Genomic DNA, 17,690 nt, shown 5'->3' with positions numbered 1-17,690 from the left:
TGCATACAAGTTTTAAGAAACATATTTACATACTTGCTTTGGAGCAGACAAAAAAACTGTTAAGAGATGTTGAAGATGTTTAATCACATGTACTGAAGTGCAAAAGAAAACCTGTGAACAGCTGGGAGACAATGCCCTTGGACTTTGATTTTTCAACTTCAAAATGAATAGTTATCTTCCTTACCCAAACTGCAAGCTATCCATCAAAGTTTCTTCTGGATATGCACTGTAAAACTTGTATGGCTGCATAAACCATTCTTTTCTTTTCAAAGTGACCTTTTCCTCTGACCTTTCAACCCTTAAATCAATAGAGTTCTTCCTTATCTCATGTCCAATCAATCTAAATCATTTTTTCTTTCAAGTACAATGACCTTTTGACTCGGAATTCAATATGGTTCTTTGCTACCCCAAGTACAAGACATCAATAAGGTTTGGTAATATTTCATAGCATACAACAGACACAAGATTGACAATAAATAGATGGATGGATTCAGAGACAATAACAATATAATACTAACTCATCCTGATAGCAAATATATATATATATATATATATATATATATATATATTAACAAACACCAAATAAAACCCAAAGAAGTACTTTATAATTCAAGCATTATTATTAACTAACATCAAGCAGTGCAATGATCAACTTATAATATTGCTCTTTCTTGACAGCATAAAGGTAAAACACACTTTACATATGTAATATACATGTAGTTTTTAGTTGTAGAGTTTACAAACATAATACTGTTGATATAATGTTAAAAAAGGTAAGTATATGTAGCCAAAATGGTAGTGCTAAAAACCTTGCAAAAATTTCCAGGAAGACAAATCCCTCATACCAAATGTAAATATGTACCATAAGAAAACTAATACAAGGTAGATATTTTGCATTAACTCCCCAAAAAAGCATACAAAAAAGATAAAGTAAAAAACAAAGGAAATCCATAAAATACATGGACAATTTTTTTTAAATCAGACAAATATCATCATTTATTCCAAAACAAAACAGTTGCCTCAATTAGTTCCTTCAAGTCACATGCAGGGAGCCATACTTGACCTCTTCTAAATGTACGAATAACAGCAAAAGGGGAACCTATGTATTTGTCCACTCAGAAATCACAAGTATTTCTTTCAAAGACTATTTAAAAACTGCAGAATTGTTTGTCATAAGATATCTGTTGTATGAAATTAAAAATGAGTTACATTTCATTGTGCTCTTATTTAAAAGACTGTTTTCTGGTGTTCAAATTAACTGTTGTGCAAAAAGATAAAGATTTTTGTGTCCTTGGAATATTTTAGGCTACTCAATGCACTCAATATGAACAGTGACTCTGAATATATTTAAAAAGAAAGAGTCAATAATCTTTCTTCTACTCTCCAAGATTGATATATTAAAATGTTGGCAGATTTGCTCATATGAGCTCTTGGTAAATCTTAACCAAGTTTTAAAATACATAAATTTCAAAAACTTTTGTTGAACTGTTTCTATTTGTAAAGTCAAAACAGATTGGTCAGGGGACCCAATTTCACAACAATATTCAAGTCTACACCTTATAAAAAAAAATAGGTAAAAATTATGCATGACATATAAATTTAGAATAAATTTGCAACTGTACTTGAAACAAGAGTCCCTCAAGCAGACTGGTGTTCTAATGGGCAAAAATAATTTTCCATGAATTCAAGATAAGACCATTTCTTCCTTTTAACTATCAAGTTTTGAAACCATCTTCATTTTGGACAAAGCAGAGAAGTGTTTTGATGAAAATCCCAAGTCAAATAATCATCCAGTAGTGGCAACAAGACTTTTAAGACAGTCATCATGGCAGCCATATTGGATGTAAGACTGACACCATTTTCATTTAGAACCAACAAGATATCATAACAAGTTGACTGGTAAAAACCTCTTAATGATATAGCCATTTGGGAAGAGCTCAGATAAGAATAATTTTAATGAGGCTTTCCATAGATAAGAATAATTTTAAGACTTGAGGGGTAGAAATAGCAAGATTTTCAACTTGGCTGCTGTGGTGACCATACTGATGCCCGACTGGCACCATTTTCATTTAAGAAAAACAAGACATAAAAAAGTCTTTAGTGAAAACCTCATACTTATACAACAATCAATTCATGAGTAGTAGTAATAACGATTTTCAAGATGGCCACGTTATGCTGGCCAATAATGGATGTCAGATCAGAAAACCATTTTTATTTACAACAAACCGGACATCATAAAGAACTCTTCTGGTGAAAACCCCCACATCATTATGACTTTCTGTTCAGGCAGAGTTGTGATAACAAGATTATTTAAGATGGCTGCCATGGTTGCCATATTGGATGTCAGATCATCACCATTTTTAATCAAGATCAGCTCAACATCATAAGAAGTCTTAGTAAAAATTAAAAAAAAAGATTTTCCACTGTTGTGACCATATTAGATTGGCACCATTTTCATTTAGAACCAGGAAGACATAAGAAATCGTTTGGTGAAAATCCCATAGAGATATGACCATCTATTGTGGTAAGAGTAGCGATAACAAAATTTTCATGATGAATAAGACAATGTTCAAGATGGCAAACAGACTACAGTACATGCAAGACATGAGTTATCAAGGGACCCCCACCAAAAATTCAGAAGGGGATGCCATCCAGGCTGACTGGACATTAACAATGAAAGACGAGGGGGAGGGGTTTAATGATTTAGTACCCCTTTTATAATGGTGTTGGGAATAATTGCCAATAAAAAGTTTATGTAAAGAAGTTTTCCACTCTTATTTTCAATGTAACAAACCTCTGAAAGATCATTAAAAACACAATTCCAAGAGGCTTCAACACCATCGCATGTAGGTGTGTGGTATTACTGGTATACCATGGTAATTATTCCAGTGGTATATACCACAGTACTTTTCTACTATGCCAGTACCTCTTCAGTAGTTTATGTCAGTAACAAATATACTGAAATTTCTGAGAAATCTTGATATGATGTTGGTAATATTAAAGCGCATTTTCATGACAAAATAATTCGACTTTGTTTTTTCTATGAGTAAAATACTGATGCCATTATTTAATTGCAAGTAATAGTGAAATTTCTGCTCATCCTCAAGCAGACATCTCTGTGCAAATTCAGGAAATTAATGTTTACTACAAACATTGGAACCCACTTCTTCACAACAAACTGTATTTGTGAAACAAATCTTTTCAATCACTGAGCACTCCTTTCACTTGCTTCTTTTTTAATTTTGCATCACATTTATGAATAACAATATTTACGAGAGTGTTAAATCGGCAAATTTAATGAGTTGACCATGTCCAATAGCTCATACATAATTAACATCTGCATGCCTTTTAACTTTTTGACTCTTCCCCCTCTATTTGATTTGTTACAAAAGATAATAATTATTGTGATAATACAAGGCAACTCTACTTTTAACTGATTCTAACAATAAAAACAAACACCTATGCATATCGGAATCAAAAAGTAGTTGGCACTCAGACAGGTTCTCATAGAAATGCTCTCGGGCATAACTTTGATGTTATACTGACACTTTTCACACTGGAAAACAAGAGCGCATATCACATTTATGATAATTACATTGAATCCAAATTAAAAGATAGAACTAAAAACAGGAACTTAATTGGCATTTATTTCATAAAGTGCTGCCACTAATAGGCACTACTGACACTTCCATCAATCCATCAAAATTTTATCAAATATTGTTATTCATAGTGTACCGAGAATTTAAAAAAAGAAAGAAAATTCAACAAGAAATATATGACTTTTATTAAAAGTTGCAATTTTATAATGTATGTTCAAAATTCTAGTCAATAACCACCATTTTTGATGATTAAACTAGTGATAAATCAAGGTTTTATTTACCAGTTTTGATCACGATTTTCTTCGTATTCAATAAATTGGAGCTGATTCCATGGATATTTCTAGACAGAAAAAAAGGGATTTAAACCTGCTCCAGTGTTATAAGTGAGTTTGTGGGTTATCGAGAATAAGGTATCGAGGAGGATATGTATACTCTGTCTACATCTCTCTGGAGGAGCTTAAAATCATCAGCAAATAAAACAATCAACATAATCTGGACCACAAAGTAATATCCAGAGGCACGCCCGAACCTAACACTATTCTGAACCTTGACCATTATACAACTTTTTATATCTGTCACACAAAGATGAATTGAATTAGTTATGAATATTACCACAGGATTTTAGTTTATGTAAAAGCAGTCCATGGGACATGGAGAATCAAATGCTTGGGAAAAATCAGTATAAATCACATGATCTTGTGACTTACTCTCACTGTAATTTGTTCAATGTAATTATTTATCATTTATTTTAATTGGTTGTTATATTTTTTAGAAAATGATAGAAAGGCTCTATCATGATACTGACTGATAAGGAGATATTTTACAACATGGCAGCAGCATTTCAAGATAAATGGTATTCAATACAAAGATCACAGAAAGTGCTTTTAGTTCAGGGGTTTCGAAAACTCATAAATTTATTTACAGTAAGTTAATGGATCTGGCTTAAGTAAAATCTATTTTTAGCAGACACACAAGTGACAGACTCCATCTGCTATGATCAAGTGTATTCAAGTCTAAAAGGATACAAAATGTTTGGTTTGCCCATTACTGACCCACCATATTAGGACTGGGTGGGCAGGATGGTAGGTATTTTTGAAATTCCTGACTTAAATTGTATGAGGATCGCATCCAGTAGTTTAGCAAATCATGGTGCACTCTCTCATCCCAAGTTATGCTACAAACTCTGGATAGTGCAAAAAACCCACAAGCTGAGCAATGTATTGCATGTACACATGGATCACTAATGAGTCTCATCATGCACTACAGAAATCATGGGTTCTAGCTATAGTGTTGGATCAAAACAAGACACACAACACATTTTTCAAGAACTTCAATTGAAGACATTCCCTAAGTGCCAGCACCTGCATAATTTATCTGCCAAAATCTGCCAGAGCATGTGGCAACATTTGCTGCCATTTGTACACCCATTGAGAATGAACCACCACCTTACCTTATTTCATTAAAATCTTTACCTGTTACTTTCATTTTTATGGATTGTCCTGCAATCAAGCAAAAATACAAATAAAATATACATGTAATAAATATAGGATTTAAAACATAACCTTCATGAGCTCAAAATGACTAGATAATAATAATAATAATAATAATAATAATAAATCAAGTCTCCTCAGAGCCCCTCAACTAATCTAAATGTCTAAGTATTATAAAGTTCTGGAACAAAAAGTTGTGTAATGATGAGCAATGTTGAAATAAAAAATAATCCTAAACAAAATCAACGCTGTTGAACATATCAAAGAAATAATAATGGTGGCATATAATGAACATTAACAGAGGTAAAGCACATCAAAATCAACACCCGAGTAAAGCTTTTGCTGCTTTAACATGTACAGGCAGAGTATTCCATATCTTTGCTCAAGAATATTTAGCACTACACCTGACTGTTCAATATTGACTTTTGGAAGTCTGAAGTAGCTCTGTAACAAGTAATGCTTTATGCTTTACTAAAGTTTATACAGTCATTTATTTTGAGCCATTTAAAATCCTAAAATACTGACTGTGTGAAGTGTCAAAAGAAGCATCCAAAAGTGAGCAACTTGCTTCTGAATCTTATTTATTCTTGATAACAGCTCTTAGTGCAGCTTCCCCATATTACCATACAAAAGTAACAAACTGGCAAAATGTAGACATTATGGTAAATGATTCTAGTTCTGTTTTGGTAGGTATATCCTGATTTTACTTAAAGATTTTTTAAAGGGATTTGCAGACAAAGCCATGATGTTAATCCCACTCTGAATTACTTTCAACTATCACTCCTATAAATTTGTCACCTTTACCATTTTAATTTCTCACCCATGCAACAGAGAAATCTAACTGTTTTGCTAACATTACTTTACTTATCTCAGTCTAGTCATCTCAGACCAGTTGTTTCAGATAAGTTGTCCACATGCTCAGAACTACTTTTAAAAAAAAAAACCTTGTTGTCATCTGCTGTGCCTGACGTAGTTGTTGTAAAAACAAACAACAACAACAACAACAACTATGTAACAAAAAACATAGTAAAAAAGGGCAATCCATCTTTGAGAACACACCATACAAAACATTTCGAGAGAGACACACACACACACATGATGTCGAGCTATTTTGGTATTTTGCTAGTTACTTTAAAACAGCATGGTCAATTTTATCTTATATGCAGGCCTAACTGAGTACATTTTCAAGTCAGCGTCATTAAATGTAGCAAAAGCCACCTAACTAAATTTAAATACTTCTTTTGAAACAAATTATATACTGTTAGCTACATTTAATGATGATGACCTGAAAACTGACTGTGCTACAGATAGGATGAAATTCTCAATGCTGTGTGGAATAAATTATGACAGAAGACACTGATAAATGCACATAGACTAGGCCTACACACTTCATAGCCTCATGTAGAGACAAATAATATAACCCCTTGACTGGAATTTCCTGGTCTTGGTCCAGAATCCCAACATAAATTCTGTTAATCAAGGGACAATCAGGCTATACACATTACTGGCCAGAAAAATCTCAACTCTCTCAACAACTACAGAAAACTGAGTAACAGGCAGAAATGTGTTATGCCAGTTGAATCAAACATATACCTACAATCTTTAATGACAAATAATGCACCTACCAGCCAGAAGGAATTATTTATCTGTCCACACATTAATCCATAAGCAAATTACACGGTAGCACTTGCCATATTTCAAAGACAGAAAAAGTAATTTTCTTAGAAACCATGAACTTGGAAGTTTAGTACATTGTTATCCACTAGGGTCCATATTTGGAGGGTCTTTCATACACGGGAGTAATTTTAAAATCAATATTAATTACAACGCAAGTATGTTCCAAAACAGTTTCACCTCCTCCAAAGAAAAGGAGAGTTATATATGATAGTGACACAGATCTCTAATAACCCATGAATAATCTAATGCAACATGTTACTCTTCATTACAGCGTGTACTAAGTATAACTACTGTAGAGATGTGTAGCCAGTACTGTTTCATTATTTACAATATAACTTTTCAAAATTGGAATTGATGAAAATGAAACATTTTCTTGTAATAAATATTAATTATTTATTGTCCATTTCATATAACATCCATATATTAAATGTGATAATACCTCATTACTATGCAACATTTTATATTGTTGTTATTTTTCTTCGCTCACATGTATAAACTGTGTACTTTGGATGCAACGGTCATACAACAGCCCTCATTAACATATTTGTATTAATGAGCCACATGTAAACATTTGGACGTGAACTATATTATACTAGCAAAGAGTTCTTTTTACTTTAAAGGAAAATATTGAATGAGAAAAATAATCTATGTTGGGGTTTGGACCGAGACAAGGAAATCCCAGTCGCTGGGTTACATTATATGTCTCCCTACTCAGCAAGCCTTGTGGGGAGACAAATAATGTAACCCCATGACTGGGATTTCCTTATCTCAGTCCAAATCCCAACACAGATTCTATATAACTCAACCATTTACTGTCAAACTGAGAACTATCACTGCTGTGGGTGCTTCTTTGACAAGGCTATTACTATACATTTTTTTTTTGAATCACTGATAACCATTTTACTTTGCTTTGACCACAACTCAATTTTTCTCTGATTAGAGTGAAGTAGAGCTTGAACAATATTAACATTATAACCCAAATACAAAATTGTTGCATCATCTGCAGATAAGTGTGTACCTGGTGCAAAGGAAATGGTCATTTATGAATTTAAGAAAAAGCACTTGTCATATGATTGAGCCTGTGGAACAATGTTTAATTGCATATAAAATAGATTGAACCTATCCATCAGCAACTCTGGGAGTTATACAGTTAGAGATGTAAGAACCAGTTTATTGCATTCATATCAATACTGATAGTAATACATCATGATCAACAAAGTCCACGAATAATACACCTTTAGATTCCCTTTATCCTTTCCTGCAGCCAACAGTCTGTGTGATTTGCTACAGCTGTTTAGCAAGAATGAACCTTGTCAAAACCAGACTGTTCTTTGTTGAAAAGTGAAAACAGGTTGTAGGGAGGATAAAAATGGGCTTCTAATTTACAAGGTCCAACCTAAAGCCATTTTGGTGAACTGGGGTCACTTTTACTTGCTGAAACTTTCTCGAAAACAACAAAACTAATGCTCTAATTAGTGAGGTGAGTTAGACACCGATATACTACAGTTATAACAACATTAACTGAATCAATTCCTTCAGGCCCAGAGTATTTCTTAACAAAAAATATCACAAAGGTACAGTAATTATTGCATTCACTTATAATGGCAATAAAAAAAAGTCAAAACAGCAACTGCTGCAACATTTTTGTTTACAAAACTAAGGAGCTTGTCATGACTGGAGGACTGGATGTTGTCTATGACAGAACTATTGGCTATGTTAGTAAAGTAATCCAAAAACATCAGCTATTTCTGACATAGCCGTGCCCAAGTTTCCATTGTGGTTTAGATGGGCTGGCACATGATCTCTTTGGGAGGGACCAAGTTCTTACAAATACTGTTACAATGACTTTAAATTTACTTGCAAATGCTTGTTTATAACAGTATTTCTTTGCTTTGATGTATTTTGCCCTTTTCTGTATTTTTCCAATCCATAATTTTATCTCCTTTGTACCTTATTAATTTTATTTCCATTCAGGCTGAAGCTTAAGCTAAACACCTTTGATTTAAAAAGGAACACGACTGTCCAAGACTTGATGAAGTCTGTACCATGCATGCAATGTAATGTTAATGTTTATAATATTCATAACAATATTATAAGATATCAAAGCAAGATCCTTAAGGAAATTTTCTTCTTGAAAGTTGTAAAAATCTCTACAAACTATTTCCCAATGTTGGCTAATGGTGAATTAGTGCAAATGTCTAGTGATAAACACAGGATAGCTATCACTAATCACACACACAGGTACAAACACTGCTTACATTTTCCACTGTATTAGTAAAAATACAGTCTATTAGGGCTGATCTTACCCAAGTGATTCTAATAGGACTTTGATCCAAGTTAGATTTACAGACTGAAAACAATCATGCCACTACTGAGAAGGATAAGTTTATGTTAAAGTCACCAGTGATTATTCCTTCATTATCACATACACAAATGGTATTTCATTTTGAAAAGTTTCTACTCATTCAACTTTATAATTAGGGGGCTCACAGGGAGAGCATAGATGTATGAGAATTGGTTTTGTCTACGTCAGGCTTCTATCTATCACTTTCTAATGTGTCTGCTTTGAGACAGTAACATCTTTTATACACTGTGTCATCTGCGATATGGAGAAGACACCCCCACCCTATCCCATGCCTTATTTACCAGCTCTATCTTTTTATTAAAACTGGCACCTTTACTATAAGGTAAGATTCCAGTAATAAGATTACATAAGAAAATGTCTTACACAGGCCAAAATATTTATATCTCAGATGATTATGCAGGAGCCTAAGATCATGAAATCTGGGCAAAATGTACCTTACACTGAGGTATGCGATTCTTCAGACTTTCTTTACAAGTTGTAATGTTGTACAATTAGCAACTGAATGAGAGACAGGACCTTTTAGAAGTAAATGGTGTTTGTTGCTTCAAACTAGATCCCATTATTTTAAAACCACATATCAACCAAGATGGCTTCATGTAAGTTATCAGTACTACAAAAAGTATCTTAATCTGATCTTGACAGCTTTCATCACAACTTACAGCCTGTACCATATATCCCACTTAATCTCTCAGCTTTTATCAAAACATTATGCCAAACAAACACAACAACAGAAACATCATGTACATTATTATGCTGAAAACTCAAAACAGCATTCACATTATTATCATCATGGACAATGGATTGATTAGTGTATACATGAACTGACAATTTTGCAACAGGATTTTGACTAGTACTTGAAGTAATATCAATGGGACCACATAGATTAGCATAGTAGTCTCTTAAAATCAACTCATTCTGCTGCAAGAAAGTGGCCTTAAAAAAGAGGAGGACTTTCAAAAGAGGGATCACACAGTTCTGATTAATAATTACCTATAAAGTAAGAAAGGCAAAACCAATTTTTAAATATTCAATGTCTTACTTTAAAAATCACATGTATGTTATGGAATTAATGTAAAAAACTTGCAATGTTGTTCTTTAAAAAAATTATGAATAGTCATCAATCGCAGAGCAACTTATGCAGAAACCATAACAATAAAACTGGGTACAATCATCTGATGACAACTATCATCATTCTTCATCCTATTCAAGGCTACAATAACATAGCTATCTGCTTTCTGAGAAAGGGAAAAGAAATCTGACTAAGCAAACAGGGATAGTTCTTTGATCACTGCTGAGAATGCTGCTGTCATAAAAATTTAAATAAACAGCTATACATCCTGCAACTGTGGTAAAATGGAATGTATAGACAATAGTAATTGCAGCCTGATGTTTGCACCCTGATTTTAATGACATGGTATTCAAATGATTTTGAATCGCAACTGGTAATTATTCATAATTTTTTAAAATGACATTAATGTTTATCCCACTGATTCGATAACATGCATGTGATTTTGAAAGGAAAATATTAATATTTAAAAATTAGTTACACCATCTTTTTTATATTATATGCATTTATTACTCATACATGTGTGAATTCCCTCTAGAAAGGTTGACCCTCTTATAAGGCCAATTTAAGACAGGATGTACTTTTAAGAGAGGATCACTATTGTAAATTTAAAGTGTTTACTTACATGTAGATAAATAGCATACTGTTCACACAAACTGTTCACACTTGTCACTTTTCCTTTCATGTATGGGGCAACCCACTCAGATTTGTACAATATGATAGAACAGACTGAAATCACACTTGTCACTTTTCTTCAAAGAATGGGGGTGGGGGGGCAACCCATTCACTGTTGTACAATATGATAAATTAGAACAGACTGAAATTCTGGATGAAACTCGAAAATATGTCTGAGAAAAATTCTCAACCGTTAATAAATAGGTCAATATAAATTACAATAGTTTTATCTTACAGACCAAACATCATAGACTTGCAGTGAGACAATGAGAATGAGCCGTGTCATTGGCAGGACACTTGACAATTAAGAAAAATATGATCTATTTTTAATGCCAGATATTATATTTTCGAAACTATTTTTGGACATCATTTATGTACTATTCTTTACTTTATACTGATCAGCTTACCAATTCTGATGATTTAAAGACTATACATAAACAGTTCAATGAAATCACTAAGAAGAATGTCACAAACACAGTTTGTGCAGTGAATTCAGCCTACCTGAGTACCAGCGGCAAAGAGCTATTTGATAATGTCAAAAACAAATGTAAACACCATTTCCAACAAACCTCTCTCTGGATGACCTGCTGCATTTCTCTGCAAACTTCTTCCATTGCAGACTGTAACAGATCAACCATGACAACAAAATTTCAACTGATTCATCATCAACACACAGTTGTGATAAAGAATTCCAAGGAAATCTTTAACTGCATTTGTGCCTGTCTCTAAGGACTTTTTACATACAATCCTGATGAAAAGCATCCCAAAATCATTTGAACTTTATCCAGTTTAAACATCTCTGCTGTCTGAACAATTCACAAAACTACCACCCTATTTCTTACCTCCTATTCATGTAAAACATCTTAGAAAATTTGTTGTCTCAACTTCTATCTCATCAGAATTTAAATAATCCTTTTAACAATTTACACTCCTCATAATGAACTCGCCATAATACCAAAAACTGCCACTCTGAAAGTAAACAACTTCTCTGGAAAGGTTACAATTCCAACCCTTTTCCCTCTATGTTCAATGTCGCATCTTTTCTCGGTCTTTGTTTTGCAGACAACTATTGATGAATGTGCACTTTCCAGGCATTTTAAGTTGATTGCTCATTGAAAACTGTCGCAAATGAACCATCATTGCTTGATGGAGAAACATAGTGAAGTTAAAGTATGCATTAACGACATTACGAGAAATGGATGATACAATGTCTTATTACTTCCCCTGAATTCTGATAATGGCTAGCAGATGATAGAAGAATCAAGCCATACTTCCAATCCTTGAACAATATAAAATAAATGACTCTAAGCAATATTTTGCATCTAATTTTAATTTGAAGCAAAATCTATTAAATTTAAGGACTCTCAATGGCCTGTGTGAAAACTGATGACTTTTAACTTTTTTGAAAAAATCAGATTTCATTTGTCAGTGACTTTCAATGACCCCCAATAAAAATACAAAGCCCGTTACTACACTGTTAATTAAGATCAGTATATGAAAACTGTAATCATTAAATGGAAATGTAACATCATGTCATTTTTGCTTTATCACTAAAGTTTATGAAATACATTAGAGGATTCTCCAAACGAATAATCATCAACTTGAAAAATTTAGGTTGACAGAAATTTCTTACAGCCTTATTCTGTAGTTTTATTTATTATTAAATTTTGGTGATTAAAACCTTAGTGTCTTTTATTACATCCATGGTCTTTTTTTTTGTTCAACAAAAGATGCAATCAAAGACTCAGATGGGATCTTTGCACTATAATTTTCACAATATCATTGGAAAATCTAACTGATAATGTGACTGTGATCAAGCAGACACCAAGGAACCAATTGAATTATACTGAACATTAGGTTCTGTATATGAAAACTGTACTCATTACTTGTTGGTAGTGTACAAGGATAATAATTTTGTTTTTTCACCAAAGATTATGAAAACATCCAAATGAATTATCTTCAACTTGAAAGATTAAAACTGTCATCATTGTTTACATCCTTGTTTTCTGATTTTAGTTAGTTCATTCTTAATGTAGTTAATTTAAAGGGGATATGTACTATAAGGGCATTTTTTTTGGCCCAAAAATTCACAAATTTTCAAAACGTCATTGATCAGATAACCTCAATGCAAGAAATGTATCAACATTTTAAAAAAATTATATTGCAATTGATTTTTAAAACTTATTTGATATGAAGTCATAGGCATGTGCTCGTGACGTCAGTCTGGTTAAATTGTTTGAGAAATTAAAATTGCATTCTACTTTTAAATTGTAAATATTTTAATTTGGCTTGGTATTCTGGCTTTTCTACCTTTGCTGAAAGGGTGATTGACTTGCATGCTGTCTATTTTTGTCCCTCTAACATGTACATCAGACTCATATTTGACACCATTTTCAGGCTTAAAATCACCCACTGTTACATCCATTAACACTTTTCCCAGCTCCAATAATATAATATACTTTGAATCTTATAGTCATCATAACTATCTTTATCCAGACTTTGCCGAATAAAATCATCCTCTAAATATGAACCACGCTGGGAATCAGCCATTTGGGGTTTTGTAGGTAGCCCATATTTTAAACATGCATTTGTAAAACTTCCTAAATGCTAGGTTCAAACTACAACATAATGCTTGTTCCTAGGCACAATGTGCCAATCAAATTTAGTTTAAAAACATATCATGTCATGTGACAAGCAATGCAAATGGCAAGTTTCAAGTCAGACTTCATCAACACTGTAGTGTCGTCTCATCTATCAGCAGATTCAAGATATTAAAGGATGTTCTACTAAAAATTTCTGAGAAAATAAATATCTCCTATCGATTTCACGCAGGTATGGCTCGAGGTAAGGGCATTCAACTTTGCTGGGCCAGCTAATAAGCAGCTGCCCTATGCTGACACCACACATTGTCAGTGAATTCTAACATTTCAACAGGCATAACGCTCTGACCCTACATCACAACATAAAATGTCCAAATATCAAAATTATGGTGGCAAGGGTCAGAGGAAACTTGGACTACTATATGTTGAATAAGTGTTGGGATAAATAATTACCATAGAACGGGGGTGGGTACCAATATTATGAACCACATCACTTGGGTGTTCATTTGTAGAATGTGAGTTAGTGTTGTCAAGTCTTTTTGGTTTACCTGCAACAGCTGTATCAGATTAATTCTCAATTTAAAGAATAACAAGGCATATGACTAATAATTATTAATGACTGCTAAAGATTAAAATAACTTGCATACGTTAAGTATTGTTGCGTATCGAATCTCCACTTCTTGTATCAATAAATGTATCAGAAAAGCAAAAGTATCAATGAATCGATATTTCAATGGATCATTTCACCCCTAGATGTAAAAAAAAAAAAATACTGCTTTATGTGGATAATGATAGCTATTTATTCATCTGCTGCCAATATTTCTTAAAACTCCATGAAGCAACATTCTGACACCAAACCAATTTTTAAAATTCTGAAAAAATGTGTTGGAAATTTTATTGGTGCTATCGTTTATGACTTTATTATGAATTATGGCCATTACATGTTCTTTCCCTGCATGGTCAGGCACAGACGGAAACTTGTGAAACTGGCAAAAAAATTCCTGGTTTTGGAATGCAATGCTTAAGACAGGAATGTTACATACAAATATAGCGAAGAATAATCTGATAATTTATTATTTAATGCATTCAGAGATCTCCACATGATTTCAAATGTGTATAGTCTCAGTATGGCAGTATTTAATCATCACACAGTTTCAAATGTATACAGTCATGCTTTCTTAAGATGACTGTTTAATCATCACACAATTTAAAATGTATACAGTTATGCTTTATCAATATGACAGTATTTAATCATCACACAATTTCAAATGTATACAGTTATGCTTTCTCAATATGACAGTATTTAATAATCACACGGTTTCAAATGTATAGTTATGCTTTCTCAATATGACAGTATTTAATCATCACACAATTTCAAATGTATACAGTTATGCTTTCTCAATATGACTATTTAATCATCACGCGATTTCAAATGTATACAATTATGCTTTCTCAATATGACAGTATTTAATCATCACACGATTTCAAATGTGTAGAGTTGTTTTCTCAGTATGACAGTATTTAATAATCACACGGTTTCAAATGTGTGAAGTTATGCTTTTTCAGTATAACAGTATTTAATAATCACACGGTTTCAAATGTATACAGTTATGGTTTCTCAATATGACAGTATTTAATCATCACAAAATTTCAAATGTATAGTTATGCTTTCTCAATATGACAGTATTTAATCATCACACGATTTCAAATGTGTAGAGTTGTTTTCTCAGTATGACAGTATTTAATAATCACACAGTTTCAAATGTGTGAAGTTATGCTTTCTCTGTATAACAGTATTTAATAATCACACGGTTTCAAATGTATACAGTTATGCTTTCTCAATATGACAGTATTTAATCATCACACAATTTCAAATGTATACAGTTATGCTTTCTCAGTATAATAGTATTTAATAATCACACAGTTTCAAATGTGTAACGTTATGCTTTCTCAGTATGACAGTATTTAATTATCACATGGTTTGAAATGTGTAAAGTTATGCTTTCTCAGTATGACAGTATTTAATAATCACACAGTTTCAAATGTATATAGTTATGCTTTTTCAGTATAACAGTATTTAATAATCACAGTTTCAAATGTGTAAAGTTATGCTTTCTCAATATGACAGTATTTAATCATCACACAATTTCATACATGTAGAGTTATGCTTTCTCAGTATGACAGTATTTAATCATCACACAATTTCAAATGTATACAGTTATGCTTTCTCAGTATAACAGTACTTAATAATCACAGTTTCAAATGTGTAATGTTATGTTTTCTCAGTATGACAGTATTTAATAATCACATGGTTTCAAATGAGTATAGTAATGCTTTCTCAGTATAACAGCATTTAATAATCACACAGATTCAAATGTGTAAAGTTATGCTTTCTCAGTATAACAGCATTTAATAATCACACAGATTCAAATGTGTAAAGTTATGCTTTCTCAGTATAACAGCATTTAATAATCAAACAGTTTCAAATGTGTAAAGTTATGCTTTCTCAGTATGACAGTATTTAATAATCACATGGTTTCAAATGAGTATAGTAATGCTTTCTCAATATGACAGTATTTAATCATCACACAATTTCATACATGTAGAGTTATGCTTTTTCAGTATGACAGTATTTAATAATCACACAGTTTCAAATGTGTAGAGTTATGTTTTCTCAGTATAACAGTATTTAATAATCACACGGCTTCAAATGTGTAAAGTTATGCTTTCTCAGTATAACAGTATTTAATAATCACACAGTTTCAAATGTGTAAAGTTATGCTTTCTCTGTATAACAGTATTTAATAATCACACAGTTTCAAATGTGTAAAGTTATGCTTTCTCAGTATAACAGCATTTAATAATCACACAGTTTCATACATGTAGAGTTATGCTTTCTCATTATGGCACTATTTAATCATCACACGATTTCAAATGTATATAGTTATGCTTTCTCAATATGACAGTAATTAATCATCAAACAATTTCAAATGTATACAGTTATGCTTTCTCAATATGACAGTATTTAATCATCTCACAATTTCATACATGTAGAGTTATGCTTTCTCATTATGGTACTATTTAATCACCACACGATTTCATATGTGCTTGTTCTGTATGACAGTATTTAATCATCACACAATTTCATATGTGCTTGTTCTTTATGACAGTATTTAATCATCTCACAATTTCATACATGTAGAGTTATGCTTTCTCATTATGGTACTATTTAATCACCACACGATTTCATATGTGCTTGTTCTTTATGACAGTATTTAATCATCACACAATTTCATATGTGCTTGTTCTGTATGACAGTATTTAATCATCACACAATTTCAAATGTGCTTGTTCAGTATGACGGTATTTAATCATCACACACACAATTTCAAATGTATATAGTTACACTTTCTCAGTATGACAGTATTTAATTATCACATACACATAAACAAAATTAAACCTGGGAATGTCCTTAAGAGTTGGCTTGGAAATTTGTTCTTAAATTTATTTACTAATGATAAATTCTATCTTGGTTAGATCTGAGCTAATGAAAACAAAAATCAATCCCGTAACATATGGTACTTTAAGTGGTGGGACAGGAGAGGTAAAGAAGAATATACTCTAGACAGAAATGATCATCAGAATATTACTGGCTGTAAGCTTCCAATAACTGATTCCCAAATTTCCATTTTGATTGCATCTGAACATGTGGCAGTGAAGATGGAACCCAGGACCAATTTAAGTTGAAGTTTCAATTTTTTTTCTTTATGCCAATGAAGTGTGTGGAGGGGTCTCAAATATTTTCCATCTTATGACCCTGGAGTTCTGCCAGTGGATTCAATGTCAGATTAATGATTAAATTAATTTCTTTAAGCAACAGTAAGTTTATATAAGGTTATAGGGCGGAGATCTCCATACAACTAACTCAAGTTGTATGAATATAGAGCTTGATCAATGAAGAAGTTTACGCACATACAAACATGAAACCATATGTATGGATGGATACATATCACCATATCTTTGCTCTTTTCTGAAAATGTGTAAATGAACACACAACAAAAAAATTCTAAAGGCATATCACTTACCTTTAATCTCTGATGCATGCAAAATTTACAGACTTGGAATCTCTCAAGGTTCTTAGTTTGGCTACAGCTTTCACTGCTGTGCATAAATGCTTTTTTTGGCTGTAAATTTAAAAGAATAAAAAAAACTATTGAA

General features: G+C 32.4%; 1 protein-coding gene and 1 long non-coding RNA gene across 2 annotated transcripts in view; one reads left to right on the top strand and one right to left on the bottom strand.

Moving 5' to 3' along the window:
* Positions 1–17,690, bottom strand: part of LOC149803861 (inositol-pentakisphosphate 2-kinase-like) — a 173,566-nt gene that overhangs the window by 103,345 nt on the left and 52,531 nt on the right. The window contains exon 6 of the mRNA XM_089953675.1: positions 17,558–17,656. Coding sequence (XP_089809801.1) covers positions 17,558–17,656 — 99 coding nt within the window. The remainder of the gene's footprint in view (positions 1–17,557; positions 17,657–17,690) is intronic.
* Positions 1–17,690, top strand: part of LOC149803863 (uncharacterized) — a 43,967-nt gene that overhangs the window by 17,471 nt on the left and 8,806 nt on the right. The window lies entirely within an intron of this gene.

The sequence above is a fragment of the Sinohyriopsis cumingii genome, chromosome 3, assembly GCF_028554795.1.
Source record: "Sinohyriopsis cumingii isolate HCF-2022 chromosome 3, ASM2855479v2, whole genome shotgun sequence".
NCBI classification, from domain to species: Eukaryota; Metazoa; Mollusca; class Bivalvia; order Unionida; family Unionidae; genus Sinohyriopsis; species Sinohyriopsis cumingii.
This window is presented reverse-complemented; position numbering and strand designations above follow the sequence as displayed.